Here is an 18801-nt window from a genome sequence, read left to right on the forward strand (position 1 = left end):
TCAATTTAATTTGTATGGACCCACCAAGTCATCGAGTTTTCGTCACAATAACCCGACGAACGCTATAAGCGGCGTCGTTATAAACGGATTCTACTGAAGCTGCAATTGAAACTTGTAGATTTTTCTTATGAAAATGGATATTCATAAATAAATATGCATTTATGTTGACTTATACTATTTTGAATTAGTTTATTTTTGTATTTAAACGTATTTTGTCCATTGTAGCCAGATAGCTGAAAACGTGCCCCCAATTTGATAACAAAATAACAACCAGCTTATCATTGTGCGTAAATGTGGCCCATTCATTGTTGTTTTATCTAATCTGCACAATCTGCTCCTATAAAGCTTCATTACTCTATTGACGAGCCTTAAAGTCCAAATAGATACCGCCTTCCAGCGAAGTGAGAAAGGATGAGGGTTCGAACATGTTGTCCTTGCGAGTCTTGGGATTGACGCGTACATCGAACTTGGAGATCAATTCAACAACAGCTGCCTTGATCTGTGCGAGACCAAAGCGCATGCCTAATTAACATATATAAAGATGAATTATACATAAAAAATTTGTTAGGAAGAATAAGAATTTGCAAGCTCACCTAGACAAATGCGAGGACCATCACCAAAGCCCATGTAGACGCCACGTTCGCGAAATGTTTTCAACGCATCAGGCTGCATAAACCGATCGGGTTGGAATGCCTCGGGATTGGGGAAATTATCCTCATCCATCATATAGCAGTAGTGTGGCACAATCACAGTTGTGCCACGTTCCACAGTAAAGTTCTCTCCAGTGTTATTCGGCAGTTCGATTGACTCAGTGCACACTTTATTCGATACGAAACCGGGTGGAAAGATTCGAATGCTCTCTGTTGAATAGAAATGAATTTAGTTTAGAGCATAAAAAGTAATTGAACTTCTACTCACCCTGAACACATGCATCCAAAAAGGGCAGTTCGTTCAACTTGTCAAACTCGATAACGCCCTCAGCATTAAGATGAGCCACAAGCTCCTCTCGCAGGCGTTGCTGCACCTGTTCATCACGTCCGAGCAGCAACAGCAAATGACTCAAGACGCCAGCTGTTGTCTCGAAGCCATCCAACAGAAAGGTCATTGTGTGGGCGGTCAGATGACGTGTGTCCATATTCTTTTTCTTGCCCAGCTGTATGAGATAGTCAAGGAAGTCTGCTGTGCACGGCGAGCATCAATAGCAGCCTGCATTAGGTCCTCAAAGAAACGTTCGGTTTTCACGGCTATGAAGCGCAACTTGAAAAAGGGCCGCAGCATTGGGAACGCGGTGATTAGCAAAAAGTACACCAGGAAAGTCCAGGGCTGCAGAAAGAGATCTTTGATGTGGCCCATGATGGGCGTGGGATTGTCCGAGAAGCTTTCCGCCTTCAGACCCAACACACAGTCTGTTACCATTTCGGAAGTAAAGTTTAGGCACATCTGCGAGTATGTAAAAAACTGAGTTTAGTTCCAATGTGCTAAAGCTTGACATTGAAGCACTTACATCCTTGGCGTTGATGCCTTCAGGTGCTCCGAGACGCAGCTGCTTGGTCAGCCAATGAGTTAGCTTCCAGCAAACCTCCTTGGTAACTGGGTAGACAGCCTTGATCTGTAAATGGGATGTTTAGCACAATAATCTTACTTGCAGGAAAATCTTTTAAAACTCACTCTACTTGGTGCTAGTCCAGGCGTAATGTCAGCTCGACGCTGCTTCCACACATCGCCGGCAAGCGAGAAAGGATTGTTGGCAAACATAAAGTCATCCTTTTCTTTGACCAAAACAGACACATCGTTGTCATGGAAGTACTTAAAGTCTGATACAAAGACACGCCTTGCTAAGCCCGGATTAATAATCAACAACTGTGGGGTTCTTGCTCCATAAATGCCAACAGCATCATACTTTTCCTTATATTCACTGTGATTTAAAGTCCAGTATTTAGACAGTCTTTTAAAAGCAGTTAAATGAATTATTTCCTTACCGATAAATATTATCGATATCACAGATCATATGTTTCTTCATATTATACATGTGCGGATAGTTTCCAGTAAATAGTTGAGGCTTGGCCCAAAGTTATCTCCCACATTGCGAATAATTCACTGCTCCGCGACGTCGTTCACCAGGTATATATTTTTAACTGATCGGAGACCGGCAATTGGTAAACAACTTATAGCAGCATGAAGTGCTATAGAGAGAAAGCTTTGAGAGAGCAAAGTTTTCGCTCTTTAGATAAGATTTCAACAATTTCACAATCTCGTAATAATATCTAATGGTTAATTTCGATTGATAATACTTATCGCGGCTAAGCGACAACCTTAATAATAATCGTGAAGGTAATACTACTAATTTATTGATTTCTTTATAATCTCTCTCGTTTGCTTTCATGCAAATGTGAAATTTGTTATTTTGTTATGTTTTTGTTTATGCTCAAAAAGCTAGCGCGAAAGCTCTTGATCAAGCGTTATAGCGCATGACTAGTGTATACTCTCTATAGCAAATCTCGAGGCTTACGTTCTGTAAATAAAGCTCTCTAGTGGTAGTTTGAACTAGTTTATTGTGTAATATTACATTTACCATGGCAATTTGATCGTAATATTCGATAAGATTAGCAGTTTGTTTATTACGTACTACATATATCGGGGTTTATTGATTTATTTAAGGAAAGTTGGCAGAAGAAAATATATTTCAAAATCGTTAAAATACTTCATCAAAAAATAGAAATTAAACTTTTAAAATAATTTAAACATTTTTCATCACTATCATTTTGTGTTTTACATTCATTACTTTCCATCCATTAAAATAGGGTATAAACTGGTTTCCCAATTAGAATAAAATCAAAACAATGCCAAGTGTAGAATGTAAACTGAGACAGAGAAACACGAACGAGATAGACAGAGACTCAGAAAGAGAGGAGGAATACGGTCAAGCAAAGAATGTATCTCTGCTCTTCTCTCGAATGAGTAATACAGCTCATCAAATTAGAACCACTTGAATTTTAAGTACTTTATAGAAAATACAAATTTTGGGACAATTTTTAAATGTATACTGTTAATTTTACTACTTATATAAAATACAAGAAAATAAACTTAAAAAATGTACTTGAATTTATATAGAACACAAACCTTATTTTTATTATTATGATTTCCAAAAACTTTAATCGAAATTTCTAAAAATTGAAAGTTTCTTCTTAAATATTGAAAATATGATTTTCAATTGTATTACTTAGTTAACACATTATAACAGAACACCTAAATGTTACACAAAATATAATCCAATCTAATTTAAGTACTAATTATTTAATTGTTCTAAAGAAGACTCGAAATTTTGATTAGCGATCTTGTTTTAAAGAAACAAAAAGCATTACATACTTTAAAGCAGATTTAAAAGTGCCAAAAATTAGAATCACTTAAAACGCTGCCGAAACTATAGTCTAATTTTAGGACGCCCCACTTTATACATGGAAGAAGAGTATTTTATTAATTTCTAACAATAATTGAATTGTTATTTAAATGAGCATATATGTCAACATTATTTTATGTTAATTGAACTCATACTCATTTGCTTGCCAGATGAGTCAGCAATGTAGATGCGCCATACAGTTACAAGGGAGCGGCATCAATTCGATATTGATGTATAGATAATGATCTAATTGATATGCATTGTGGTACTTTCAGTATATTTATTTGCTCATTAAATGAATAAGCACTCATATATAATAAGATGCTGTTAGTTGTTTTATTGTCGTTGCTTGAAATCCAACCAAATGCCACCCTCAAGAGTCGTAATCAAAGATGTGGGCTCGAACGAATTGTCTTTGCGAGTCTTCGGATTGACATGAACATCGAATTTGGTTAGTAACTCGACGGTGGCTGCCTTGATTTGAGCTAAAGCAAAGCGCATACCTATATAAGGAATGAAATAAATTATTATTAAAGATTTTGTATATGATAAAAGAACTTACCAATGCAGATGCGTGGACCATCGCCGAATCCCATGAAGACGCCACGCTCTCGATACATTTTGGCAGCATCTGGTTGCATGAAGCGATCAGGCTGGAATTCCTGTGGATTGGGAAAGTGCTCTTCGTCCACCATGAAACAATAATGGGGCACAATTACAGTGGTGCCAGGCTCCACTGTAAAGTTATCACCGTTCTTGTTGGGTAATTCAATGGTCTCAGTGCAAAGTTTATTGGACATGAAGGCAGGTGGGAAAAGGCGAATGCATTCTAAAGAAAAAACGTATTGGTTAAAAAAGATATTTTACATTTGATGTCCGATCTTCTTACCCTGAACACAAGCATCCAGGAAGGGCAACTCATTGAGCTTGTCAAACTCAACGACACCTTGAGTGTTCAGATGAGCCTTAATCTCTTCCCGTAAACGCTGTTGTGCCTGTTGATCCCGTCCCAGCAGCATCAGGAGATGACTCAACACGCCAGCTGTTGTTTCGAAACCATCCAAGAGGAATGTCATGGTGTGAGCAGTCAAACGGCGTGTGTCCAGATTCCTTTTCTCGGCCAATTGTAGAATATAGTCAAGGAAGTCCACGCGTTCAAATTGCTTTCCAGCAGACAGCTGAGCACGTCGGGCATCAATTGCTCCTTGCATGAGACTAACAAAAAATTTTTCGGTGGCTAGCGGTATGAAGCGTAGCTTGATCAATGCCCGCAGTGCTGGAAAGGTGCTAATTAAGACAAAGTATAATAAGAAGGTCCAAGGCTGTGTGAAGAGATCCTTGATGTGACCCATAATAGGTGTAGGCTTATCCGTGAAACTTTCCGCCTTCAAACCCAAAACACAATCAGTGACCATTTCAGTGGTGAAGCGCAGACACAACTATATAAGAGTATACTAATAAATATTGAGTATACGTCGAATCTTCTTTAAAGTACTTACATCTTTGGCATTGATTCCGTCTGGAGGAGCTACTTGTATTTGCTTCTCCAGCCAGTTGGACATTTTCGAACAAACTTCATTAGTAACCGGATAGACAGTCTTTATCTGTAATGATGTTAGACTAAAGTTTATTTAAAATTTTACATTGAATGGTTTTTGGTTACTTACTCGACCTGGTGTTAGTCCAGGAGTGACGTCAGCTCTCCGGCTTTTCCACTCTTCACCCACCAGGGAGAATGGATTGTTCGCAAATATAAAGTCGGTCTTTTCATTGATCATGAGGGAAATTTCATTGTCATGAAAACTCTTAAAATCTGAGACGAAAACACGTCGGGCTAACTCAGGGCTAATGACCATCAACTGAGGACTCCTTGCACCATAAACGCCGACGGCATCATATTGCTGTTTGTAGTCACTGTAAAGTGCCCATAAGTAATAAATAAATACAGGTTTATCATGAAAAAATAATCTTACCGATATATTTTATCAATGTCGTAGATTACATGCTTCTTCATTGTGTACATATTGGGATAGTTTCCAGTAAAGATCTTCGGTTTCGGACCGGGAACATTTCGCTTCTGCCAGTAGCCAAAGTTCCATGTCATAAATACATAGACGACGCCCACAAGCACCAGCACCAGGGTCAAAGTAATTTCAAGCATCTCTGTTCTGCGGCGATGTTGATTGCTTGAATATTGCTATATAACTGCGATCGGAGAGCGTTTCATTCTATTTAAGTAGACAGCACAGAGCGCTTTCAGAGAGCAATTTGCGCTCTCTCTAGTTTAATTTCAATTAATTTCACAATCTCACAGACGGTTTGCAACAATCATTCTTCTTTCGGTTATAAACATATAGTATTGATAAAGGCTATCGGTTTGAATCGGCTGCTCAATTGGGGAATACTCTTGAGAATGGCTATTTTAATTCATTTATTTGTTTGTTTACAATCTTCTCATTCACTCCCTAACAACTGCTTGAAATTATCGTACGTAAAAATAAAATGAATTTATCTCGCCGTGTTTTATTCGCTGCTGCTCAACAAAAAAAGCGTAGATTAACTCTATTAGATATGACGACAAGCAAATACTCTGACAAATGCGATTGTTTAATCTAAGTCTATTCCTAAATCAATGTAAATATAATGTTCTCAAAATTAACATGTACATCATATCTTATCAGTTTTACTATCAATTAAATTTGCTCCGTAGTCAAAATACGTGATGCATTGATTAAAGAGAGAAATCGAGGGTAATGAGAGAACTTGAGTGAGATAGGTCAAAAGGAAAATAATATCAGCTATTTAATATAATGCTTTTGGGGGTTTTCTTCATTAATATAATTTGATCTTAATGATCAATATTTCAAAAGCATAATTAAATTAACCAATGAAAATTTAATTGCAATAGTGAAACTTTGTTTATAAAAATAAAGTTATTTGCACTTTGTAATAAAAACCAGGTTTATTTAATAATTTGACTTTAAAATTAATATTTATTAATACATAAAGAGTATATAACAATAAAATTATAAATATTTAAAAAATGGAATGTTGTGAACATTTACATATATTTACGAAATTACGTTTACACTATAATTTGGCTTTTTTTTTATTATTCGTAATTGGTAATAAATAAATATAAGTCGCATAATGTCGAGAAAACTGTTAAAAGGCCTCATATGTGAAAAAACAACAGTTGATTTGAAACCTAACCATAGACAACTATTTCGTTAAAAATTTGAAAATACTTCGAAAGTTCTTCATTCTGCTTTTCACTTTATTTTGGATTATACATGCAAACAATAAACTATGGAATACATATTCGCTCACCGCTGGGACATTGTAGCTAAATACTTGAATGCGAATAGTTTAATTCGTTGTTTATAAAAAAATATTCCTCAAATTGCATTGCTTACGGTATATTCTACATATTTACTTTTAAACATTCAGAGAAAAGGCAAAAGACAAAAGGTTGATTTTATGATTACTGGCGTGCTTTGATGTCCAACCAAATGCCACCTTTTAGTGAGGTAATAAGATTTGCCTGATCGAGCAAATTGTCTTTGCGAGTCTTGGGATTGACGCGGATATCGAAGTTGGTAATGACCTCGATGAGAGCTGCCTTGATCTGCGCCATAGCAAAGCGCATACCTAGTACATTAAAAATATATTGTTAAGTGAAGAACATATTTGTTTCACCGAATGCCATGAAGACGCCACGTTCCCGATACATTTTGGCAGCATCTGGTTGCATGAAGCGATCCGGCTGGAATTCCTGTGGATTGGGAAAGTGCTCTTCGTCCACCATGAAACAATAATGGGGAACAAGGACAGTGGTGCCTCGCTCCACTGTAAAGTTGCTACCGTTTTTGTTTGGCAACTCAATGGTCTCAGTGCACAGTCTAGTGGACATAAAGGCAGGTGGGAAAAGACGAATGCATTCTGCAAGAATATCAAATTATGAAGCATGTTATGATTAGTTCAATTTACTTCTTTCTTACCCTGAATACAAGCATCCAGGAAGGGCAACTCATTGAGCTTATCAAACTCAACGACACCTTGAGTGTTCAGATGAGCCTTAATCTCTTCCCTTAGACGCTGTTGTGCTTGTTGATTCCGTCCCAGCAGCAACAGGGTATGACTTAAAACACTTGCTGTTGTTTCGAAGCCATCCAAGAGGAATGTCATGGTGTGAGCAGTCAGACGGCGTGTGTCCAGATTCCTTTTCTCGGCCAATTGTAGAATATAGTCAAGGAAGTCTACGCGCTCAAATTGCTTGCCTGTAGACAGCTGAGCACGTCGGGCATCAATTGCACCCTGCATTAGATTTATAAAGAATTTTTCGGTGGCGAGAGGTACAAAGCGAAGTCTGATTAATGTTCGCAGTGCTGGAAAGGTGCTGATCAGCACAAAGTATATCACAAATGTCCAGGGCTGTGAGAAGAGATCCTTGATGTGATCCATGATGGGTGTCGGCTTGTCCGTGAAACTTTCTGCCTTAAGACCGAGCACACAATCTGTCACCATTTCAGTGGTGTAGCGCAGACATAACTATGAAAGTATATATTAATAAATATCACCTATACGTTAGTTACTTTTTGAAATACTCACATCCTTGGCATTGATTCCCTCTGGAGGAGCTACTTGTAGTTGCTTTTTCAGCCAGGTGGACATTTTCGTACAGACTTCATTGGTAACTGGATAGACAGTCTTGATCTGCGAAGGAATTGAACATGACTTACTATGATGCAACTAATTATATTAGGGTTACTTACTCGACCCTGTGTCAGACCAGGAGTAACGTCGGCCCTTCGTTTTTTCCACTGTTCGCCCGCAAGAGTAAATGGGTTGTTGGCAAATAAGAAGTCGGTCTTCTCGTCGATCATGGTCGTAACTTCGTTATCGTGGAAGCTTTTAAAGTCCGAGACGAATACACGCCTCGCCAGCTCTGGACTAATCACCAACAACTGAGGTCGTCTTGCACCATAGATACCCACAGCATCGTATTGATGTTTGTAGTCACTGCAGATCGCGCATAAGTAACAAATAAACACAGCGGTATCTGAGAAAGTAGCTTACCGATATATTGCATCGATATCGTAGATGGTATGCTTCTTCATTGTGTACATATTGGGATAGTTTCCAGTAAAGATTTTGGGCTTGGGACCCGGAACATTTCGTTTCTGCCAGTAATCAAAGCTCCATGTCATAAACACATAAGTGACACCCACAAGCACCAGCAGCAGGGTTAAAGTAATCTCGAGCATTTTAGTTTTGTAGTTCAAATTCTAGTTCTACTTGATGTTGATCGCTTGAATGTTGCGATATAACTGCGATTCAACAAACGCTCAATGTGTTTAAGTAGACAACAGAGAGCGCTTTTTAGAGAGCAATGTTCACTCTCTTTAGATTAAATTGAATTCATTTCACAATCTCATTAAGGGTTTGCAACAATTTTATATCTTATGGTTATTCTTGTCAACATATTGATAAGGGGTATCAGTTGAAGACGGCTACTCAAAAATGAGCAGCACTCTTGAACACCGGTATTTTAATTCAATGTTTTATTTGTTTACAATCTCTTCATTCATTCCCTAATAACTGTTTGTCGGACGTAAAAATAAAATGAAAATATCTCGATTAGTTTTATTCACTGCAGCGCAACGAAAAAGTGTAGATTAAAAGTCGACAAGCAAATACTCTTGTAAATCTATTAATAAGCAAATGTGAGTATAATAAATTTAGAAGTTGCATAGTATATACAAACAAGCAAGCCAGTTATATAGTCAATTAAGTGTTCGTAATAGGCATGAGGGGAGTTCAAAACAAAGCTCAACTTATGAGAGTATTCAAGTTATTCTCTTTTTGTATATAGTTAAACAAAAAAATGTAATTGACGAGAGAGTTCACGAGATAAATAAGAGAAATTGAGTGAGAGACTCATAGGTGAAAATAAAATATAGTATTGACTATATACGCTACTGGGGGCAGTCTCCATTAAAAAAATACATAGATTGACCTTGACGGCCAAACTTAAATTAAATTAACCTATGAGTATGTAAATGTACTCACTAAGCCTATAATGAACAAGAATAACATTTTTTGTTTTATAAATTATTGAACAAGAATTCTTCAATTTACATTATTTAAATAAAATATTAATATCTTTGTGTAAATTTATATACTTGACATAATATGAATTAAGTAAGAAAGCTACAGTCGATTGTGCTCGATTGTGAGATACCCGCTACCAATTATGAATAAAATCATCTGTGCAGTATAATACTTAAAATATTCCGAATTAATGTACCTCAAAAATACCAAAATATACACAAATCTACATTTGGTATATTGATATACTCCATTTATAAATTTTCCATAGAGTGCAAAATATAACATATTGTCAGCCAAAGCAATTTAAATTAAGTAAGCTTATGTATGTACATGCAATATTATAGTTCAAGATTTTACCAATACATTTTTCAAAATGTTTACTTTATTGCATGAAAGAAAGTTTCGTTTTGCAAAGAGGCTTCGCTTAAAAATCCTCTTTGATGCGATGGCCTCATTTCACTCACGACAATTTATTGAAAATTATGCGACAAAGTATCTGTGCCACGTCAACCACTCAATGGCTAAGCCATAAAATTTATGGCCATTGCAGCAGCAGCTCCAATCGACTGGAGACTGCCGACTGTCGACTGTCGACAAGCTAGTAAACTGGGCAAGGTCCAAACTGCAGTTCTTGGGCGGCGGCACATTTGTCATGTGTTTGTTGGCGGACTTATTAAACGGCTTTTAAGCGCACAGGAAGCACAATAACTAAGTATTTTCTATAGACGGTAGATTTATGTGACCAAAACCGGTTTGTGGCCAAATGAGACTTAGCAAATTATGCGGCTTTTTAAGATGCGATCAAAGAAATACGTTTTTTCTCTTTTACAAACCAAAATATAGAGAACGACTTTAGAATTAAAACTTGCAAAAGATTTAAGAAAATTAAAGTATTAGTAAAATGTCTTCCAACTTTTAATTACTTGGTAAGTGAGTTATGGTTAGTTCCTTAAGCCTTTCTGGTTAAAAATTATAGTTTATTCGATTGACCCACAGTAGAAGTATGGTGGTTGTAGTCATGTTAACACAGCCATAGTTGAACCCTTGGGTGGAAAATTCGAAATTTATGAGCCAGCTCACTTAACTTGGTCAGAATAGAAATGGGGTTTGGGGTGGGAACAGAAAAAAAAACAAGCAAGCAACAGAGGACTAAAAGCTGTTTATGTGTTTTGAACGTGTTCGGCTGCTTACACGCAGCTACCCCATTTGTAACTCTCCATGTGTGTGTGAAAAGGATGAGTGTTAGGTGTGTGTGTGTGAGGTTTGTGGAAGCGTGTTAGGTATGTTGCCCAAATTAAGTTGTTGTCTATGCTAAATTGTCATTGTTGCTGTAAGAGGACAAAGAAAATTCCAAAAAGGGAGAAACATAGAACGAACATAGAATGCAAAAAAAAAAGAAGTCAGAAAGTTATGCGAGTCCCTGAAACGACCTTGGTTAAGCCGCTTTAAAGGACTGCAATGGCCGATAACAAACAAGAGTAATTAGAAGGGCAAAGCCACTGGAAAGTGGCCACAGAAATATTCTATGCATAATTAAACAGCAAATTAAGCATTATCTCCTGCTACAACGCCGAGCAGCAGGCGCAACCAACAGACAACGGACAGCAGACAGCTGACAGCAGACAGCATAACAACCTCTATAGCACACAAAGGACACATGGTAAAATATTAATAACAATTAATAGGAAACAAGTGTGAGAAGTGTGTGTTGCATTATCTTTTGGGGGCATTTCATCATCCAAATGCTGCAGACCACTTTTTGACAGCGACAAGAACCTCAGCTGGTTGTAGGGCGCAATGGGTTCTGTCAATAAGCCGCTTGCTTCTTGTCACCTTGGTTGCCACACTCAAGCTGTTCATGCCACAAATGACACTTGATTAGTAAGAAACTTGTCCATGCATTAAGTCACTTCTTGCGATTGTACAGATACACAACTCAGCCACACAATAGTGCCCCAGGTGTTTGGTTTGTCTTTTAATGCCGTCAAGTGCTCAAATACATTTGAGTTGGAGTTTGTGGACACTGATTGAGAGCGCTCAACTTGAACATTCGCCCGCCACATGAGCGCAACAGTTTACAACTGTTACAAGCGTTGAAAGTGGAATACGAGATAGGTTATCATTAGCATGGGAAACTTTCAATACCCTTGCTTAAGGCTGATGCAATAATGGTATGAAAACTAGAAGACCATAAGATAAGGTTTAAAATAACAAATCTATATTATAGTCTAATCTGATGAATGGCTAGATTGATAGACTTGTCTGTTCCTAATATTATAATTTATTAGTGTCGCGTCAACTAAATTTAGAGTACCACAATCAATCTGAAGTGCCTTGCTGATTACGTTTATTTGGTAATTACTTCTTTTGTTGTTTTCAAACACAGTGCCGGCATCTAGTAGGACACAGAAGACTTTCTCAGCAAACCTAAGTCAGCTAAACTGCACTTATGCTATTCAGTCATAATTATTATGATAAATTTATTTTAGAATTCCCACCTCTACAGTATTATTGGCCAACCCTTTTAGCCTTACTACATTGCTATATTTCCAACTCAACGATTTCCTCGCCTTCCCTCCATAATCACAGCAATTAGCAATTATGGCTTCCCCTCTTGTTCTGTGTGTACCTTTTGCTTTCACACCTGTCTGGGCATCGTCCCAGCTCTTATCCCTTTTAATTAGATGCCGCCAAAAGGCAAATTCCAAGCTCAAGCTGCGAGTCAAGTGTGGACCATCTCCTCGCCTATCTTTCCCCAAGTTTCCCTCTTTCTCTTTGCTTCGCACATTTTCCTGTCGCCTGTTTGCCTTTTGAGTTGGCAGCTGGTTCAGTTAGCTGCGAGCTAGCTGAATTCTCTGCCCATTTCTAATTTTCATTTTAATTATTACCAGTATTATTCTGAAATTCAAGCAAGCGGCAACTTTGGGCACCAAACCAAACCAAACCAGCTTTCAATACTGGGCGGGCATGGCATCAGACAATGCCAGCTGTTACAATTTTTTCTTGTCGTCGCCAATTGCCACCTGCCGCTTGCCACTTGCCACTTGCCACTTTTCACCTGTCTTTAACACGTTCAACCCTTTGCTCTGCTTCCCCTTAGTTTCTGTCTCTGATTTAAACTGTGTGAGTGTGTGTTTGAGTGTTATCATATTTCACGCCTATTAGCATTTTAATTTAATTAACATTTATGGCGACAATTTGTGCGTTGGCAGCCGTGGAAATGTGCGATAACTCGAAGGACAAACTTGTGTAGCTCTGATTAGGATATTCCCGAGGTAAAAGAGACATCTTTTGATATGCTTTATTTTTGAATGTATTTTATTTGGAAATGTGTTGAATACTTCTTATCTTTTACAAAAAGGATGATAATCAAGAATGTATAAAAAGACAATCAATAAATTAATACAAAATTAAAATGGTTACAAAATTTTTAAATTTTTTTTTGGCTTGCAAATGAGTTCAACAAAATTTGGTTTGAATATTTTTATCTAAACTTCAGATTCTAATTTCTGATGTTAGCATTTCTCAATTGAGTCAAATATTTACATATATGTATTTAATTTAATTTCTTCACAGCGATTAAAAACTGATTACGTGCGTTTGCAAAAACTGTTGAATAATTTAAGACACCTTAAGCTAACTGTAATGCAGTAAACTTCAATTGCTCAACAACAACTACAATATATTTGAGACTTCAAATAAAAAAAATGTTGAATGCAACTTCCTTGCAAGTCTATTCAAAAGAAATTCCAAGAGAGAATGATATTAGTAACTGACGGCGGAAATAATTTCACGTAACTTTTTGCACGTAATGCCAACTAGACAGACAGATAGACGGCATAGTCTGGCAAACAGCCGTCTTGATACTCAGGGCCAGTTAACGCCCACTCCGTTTTAGATTTATAGGCGCGCCCTTACAGTCAGCCAAACATGTGCCTGGCCTGGCAATTTGAGCTGGAAATTACATCCGCCTGGCCTGCTCCTGCCTCTTGTCTAACACGCTTTGTTCGGGCTCGATTCCGCTTTAATGTGATACTTGGCAGCCACTTTAATTTTCCAATTGTTGTTCATTGACATCTCGTTAAAACTGTTTGCTGCTTACAATTTAAACCAGATCATTAAAGTTTTATGCTTTAACGCATCAATAGACCTCTTCAAATTGTTGTCATAGCTCCAATCAAACTATCAATCAATTTCAATGCCATTGTTATTGATATTATTGTTGAGTTTCACTATGTGATTTGTATTTAAATTGAATACGGACCAAAATAATTCAGACGATGAATAAATTCATAAAATATAGATAATAACAATGTATTAACAAATATAAAATCAGTCAATTATTTAATGCAATAACAGTGGACATAAGTTGTGAATAAAAATTAAGTAAATGTTACAATTAAAACAGGGTTTGTTAATAGAGTTTCAATTTAATTATAATGGATTAATTAAGAATACATCAACATTATGTATTGTTAATAAATCTAATTAAAATGTATCTTTGTACACAGTTCTCGTAAGTTAATAAATTCTTGAACAAAATTAAAATTTGAAAATTTTCCTTGATGAAAGCCAAGTCCTAATCAAGCTTTTGAGTATGCTTTAATTTCGAAATAAAATTGTTTAATTGTTGTTGTCTTTTAAAACCTCAAGAGACTGAAAATGCTACTGGGCACTTCAAGAGTGGTCAAGAGTGTCAGATTCGGACAACCATTTGAAATGCGCACAACAATTTGAAATAAAGTTAGAACAGTACGAGTGCATGCAGATAAGGGAAATAGAGTTTTGGGCAAAACCAAAAATAAATAACAAGTAGTCAAGGCTGTCTATTTGTTGTCTACTCATTCTGTCTGGATGAGAAAAACAAATTTACGAATTAAAATCGAAACTTGCTAGACACAAGAACACTAGAAATGCATTATCAGGGCAACAGGACGTATGAGTAATGCAATTGTCAGTATAAAATATTTTCTTTTGCGGTAAATCAAAATAAATTTTCCCAGACAGCTACAAAAAGCCACAAGCAACAGCTATTGCTAAAGCCAATTCAATTTCGACATTTTAATTATGCAAATACCCAAAGCCAAATAATAGTATAGTAGATAAGTCCAATTAGCTTTTGGCCAGTTTGAATTAATTGAACTTGCAGTAAGGTAAAAAGCCAAGGACGGAGAAGATGAATGCTTGGTGATTAGCTTGTTGAGTGATTGACTTAATGGCTTTTTTAATTTTAAAAGAAATGAAAGAGTTGAAGAATTTAGATTTATTTAATTTGATAAAATGTTTTACATCCGTCTGGTGATTATCTTTTTTTTTGTAATTTGCCTTCTTACCTAATTTCATATCCACAATTCGCCAACCAAATGAACACATATAATGATTAGTTCGAAATTAAATGCAGTTGCATAAGCCGTCGTAATTTCTTATGTAAAGCGAATATTTACAATGCAAAAGCAAATTGCAATGGCCAAACAATAAATGCCGATAATTGTTTATAGAACAAAGCAAACTGGAGGTAAACCCAATCAAAACTCTGCGCTCAACGCAATTGTGTAATATGTTTGACCAAAACTAAATTTGAACAAAACCGCAAATGGAAAATGAAAATAATTGCGGAACGATTTTCGGTTCGATTGCTCTGTATTGTTTTTATTTAAAATTGTTTGCGCATTACAAGGGGAAATTTATATGTGTACACACATCTATTTGATATTTGATGTGATATCTATTTCCTATAACACAGTCCATGCCAATAACCCGATTAAAACCTAAACTGCACAAAACAGCATAGAACTCTAACTGCAATTGCAATGCCCCAACACACTGCTCATTAAATTCTCATGCTTGCCTGCAGTTCAAGCTAAAAATACTGGAATCCCATGTGAATCTTCCTCGATTCTCACTCTTCCATGCTCCTCTCTACCAACATCTCTCACCACATGAGCCTTGCAGTGTGCACAGGGTTCTTCAGTCGGAACTTTTAGCCTCAGACTCAGGCTCTACCTCTGCCTCTTCATTTGCTGTTGCCGCTTTTGTAGTAAACATGAAAGAAAGCTACCAGTAAAAAAGAAAAATAAAATGAAATGAAAAAGAACAAGCTGAAAACGAAATAATACAAGACCCAACCAACCGAGGAGCCAGGCCATTCACCACAGGGGTGACCCGCGGCGGTGACAAAGTGAAGAAAATAAAACTATTTAAGCGCAAAAGTGCTTTAATTTAAATAATAAATACAACAAATGAGAGTGCAGTGGCAGGCATATTTAAATGCACCTGCTGCTAAAAGGTTAGTTCAAAGGCTTTACTTGTCTGCTCGTAAAACAATCTGCATTCAACAATATACAAAAATACAATTGACTGTCGCTTCAATGTGAGTTTTGCGTAAATTAAATTAAATGTAAAAAGTTGAATTTCACACTCGCATAAAATAAAACATTTTAAAAATGAAAATTTAATGGAATTTCACATAGGTTTCTATTTTTGGCTATTTAAATATACGAGTGAAAAAATATATTGGAAATTAAACACTAAAGTAAATTGAAAAGTTAAATAAATTTTTCTTAGTTTGAAACTTTACAGAGGATTAGTTTACGATCTAGTATATCTTGTGTCGATTATTAAATTCCATTTTATTAACTGATAATTAGCTGAGCAACTCAAGTTTAAAGTATTTTCTAAATTACATAAGAGTAGTATGTTGTTTTAGTTGATGCTTATATATATGCATTTTTGTTTTTCTTTTGCCTGTTACGTTGAAATGATGACGATAAATGTGACACTTGGTTAACACATGCCACATGCCACCCAGAGCACCTTTTCCGGATGCTGCCCCAGAATCCCTAGCCTAGCCTTGGTTGTGAAAAACTTTGCTTATGCATAAATTTACGTGGGTGGAAAATTGAAATGTTTAAAAGCGCATGAAAATGTTGTTACAACTTTCAAGTTATGCCTGGAAACTTTTAGAGAAACAGAAAACACAGAGAAAGAGAAAGTGGATGTGGATCTGGAGTACATTTCTATTACATTTCCGAAGGATTTATTTTTTTTTTTTCTTTTTCAATTTTTGTTTGATGTGTGTACATATGTTTAATTATATAATATGTTTTAGGAGACTCCCATGCCGATAAAGAATCCACCAAGAAAAGCAAAACTCAAGCGAGCACTGTTCATTATTGCCTTTCTAATATTCGAAAATGGAGTTAAAAATCGTTGCTCTGGTTGCGGAGTTCGATCTGGAATTCGTGGTCTCTCAGGTAGTTGGGACTGCTCTTCTTCCTGTAGACTTCTAAGGTAGACTGAACTTCTCCAATTTATAGTGATGATGCCAGTTTGAATACATAGTTCAACCGCTAGGATAGTGGTTCCAGTTATAATAGATGCAACTTTGAAAACTTTAAAAAAGACATAGCCAGCAACGAAGCCACTGCCGGCTCCTACTACAATTTGTACATAAGGCGACTGTTTGCCTAGGCAAGAGTCTGCTGAGACCAGAAAAGCCATGAAGTTGCACGTTCTCTGTTTGTTAATTTAGCTGCTACGTACTTAATTTGATCACTTGATTGTCAGCCATCTCACTATCGGAGTTGGAAGTTCTTACTTTCGCAATTTGAATAGAATGCTCCATTGAAAATAAACTCAATGCTCACTTCTCAGATTCATACACCTCATACTCCAATTTGAAGCGCCTTTTACAAAGTGTTTTGTTCTGCTAATTGACTGCCAGACCGTAAAATGTCTGGTCCACCCCAAGTAAGAGCGCAGCCTTTGAAAGACGTGATGGAAATATGCTCAGTAAGTGATGTATTAGATTATTATAAATGTTTAACTAATTAAATACGACCTTTCAGTAATATCATGTCACTACAAAATGATGCATTCATTTTCAGTCACAAAGATTAAGGAGATTTATAAAATGATGTTACATTTAATGTCACGTCAAATAAAGTAAAATACCCACAAATGCACATTTCATTGCAAAGAGGGTATTAAAAACATCAAAGTTAATTTGCCCATTGTTACTTTATAAATTCTGTCGAGTGCCTGACATTTATGAGTTTTAAATAAATGATAATCTCTTTTTAATTGCAAAAATTATATATAATAAAAACAAGTAAGAAAGCTACAGTCGAGTGTACTCGACTGTGAAATACCCGCTACCCATTTTGAATAAAAGAAATGTATTTTGCGGTATTTTTCTCAAAAATACCGAATATACTGCGAAAATACTAAAAATATACCAAATGGTATATTTGGTATATCGGTATAGTACCGCATTCAAAATATACCATAGAAGCTACAATATACCAGATTGTCAGCCTTCTACCTATTACATACATTTCCTGCCGGCACAAAGTTATAATACCCTTCTACCCTATGGGTAGCGGGTATAAAAACATCGAAAACTGTCAAAGAACAATCACTGTAGCAGTTTATTTTTAAAACATAATACTAATTATATAATTAAAAACTGTTTAAAAATACAAGTGATAAAATATTTTCATAAGGTGCAGCTTAAAGATTCCAAATCAATAATAAAAGTAAAACGAAAATTCAATAGTTGTAAAACACTTTGATGTCTGCGTATAAAATTCGAATAATCGAAATATAAATATCTTTTCCAATATTGATTATTAAATTGAGAAATATCTGACGTTTATTTTCAGAAAAATTTGCAATTGCGTTTACTGTCAGTTTGGCTTCGTAAATTTGGTTATTAAATATTTTATGCAATTGTCGCCATAATTAATGCGCAGCTGTGAATTGAATACATTAATGCCTTAATTTAATTTGAAAGCGAACACATAATAATCGAAATTATTATTATTGCACATTTAAACCTTGTTCACTGAGCAAATTATCTGATAGTTCATGCATTTCCTTATTCACAATTTCTATTTTCAGTGAATTCATTGGAGCAAGCATTATTGATGTGAACCGTTGAGATATCGGAGGACTCCAAAGGGGGTTTAAGGGAGATCAGAGTATACAGTTCAATTGACCCGCAAATCGAAATTGCAGCTAAAAATGGTTCGAGGGCAATTCCAATTTTGGTGCTGCACTCCGCTGGCGTCCCAACCTCTTTCATTTAATTTATTGTTCAATTATGCGCTAGGTACGCCCACAAACACACGCACACATATACACTCTATGTCTGAGTTGAGGTGTTTGGCCTTTATCGCGAGTTTACAATCAAATTAACCAAAAGCACGCAAATGGTCGCAAATGAGCGGACGAAAGGCGACGCCAATTCTGGCTCGAAATAGAACAACTACTTTTCAGATAATCAGAGT

The 18801-nt window shown here is 36.3% G+C and overlaps 3 protein-coding genes across 3 annotated transcripts; all 3 read right to left on the reverse strand.

Moving 5' to 3' along the window:
• Positions 1 to 221: 221 nt before the first annotated feature.
• LOC117564804 (probable cytochrome P450 28a5) lies at positions 222 to 5612 on the reverse strand. Its single transcript, XM_034243724.2, is given in 13 exon segments — positions 222 to 522; positions 594 to 860; positions 919 to 1179; positions 1182 to 1440; positions 1505 to 1609; positions 1669 to 1915; positions 1980 to 2059; positions 3737 to 3900; positions 3960 to 4226; positions 4287 to 4836; positions 4897 to 5001; positions 5065 to 5311; positions 5371 to 5612. Coding segments are annotated over 13 exon segments (2907 nt in total). The 5' UTR covers positions 5559 to 5612; the 3' UTR covers positions 222 to 355.
• A 1081-nt stretch (positions 5613 to 6693) lies between these two features.
• LOC117564802 (probable cytochrome P450 28a5) lies at positions 6694 to 8736 on the reverse strand. The gene is given in 5 exon segments (XM_034243721.2): positions 6694 to 7339; positions 7399 to 7948; positions 8009 to 8113; positions 8173 to 8419; positions 8477 to 8736. Coding segments are annotated over 5 exon segments (1548 nt in total). The 5' UTR covers positions 8665 to 8736; the 3' UTR covers positions 6694 to 6881.
• A 7784-nt stretch (positions 8737 to 16520) lies between these two features.
• Positions 16521 to 17159, reverse strand: LOC117564569 (FUN14 domain-containing protein 1). Its single transcript, XM_034243404.2, has 2 exons — positions 17054 to 17159; positions 16521 to 16989 (listed from the first exon to the last, which is right to left on the reverse strand). Exons 1-2 carry the CDS (start codon positions 17133 to 17135, stop codon positions 16616 to 16618), a joined length of 456 nt encoding a protein of 151 aa, XP_034099295.1. The 5' UTR covers positions 17136 to 17159; the 3' UTR covers positions 16521 to 16615.
• Positions 17160 to 18801: the final 1642 nt, after the last annotated feature.

Source organism: Drosophila albomicans, chromosome 2L (assembly GCF_009650485.2).
Source record: "Drosophila albomicans strain 15112-1751.03 chromosome 2L, ASM965048v2, whole genome shotgun sequence".
In the NCBI taxonomy this organism is placed as follows: domain Eukaryota; kingdom Metazoa; phylum Arthropoda; class Insecta; order Diptera; family Drosophilidae; genus Drosophila; species Drosophila albomicans.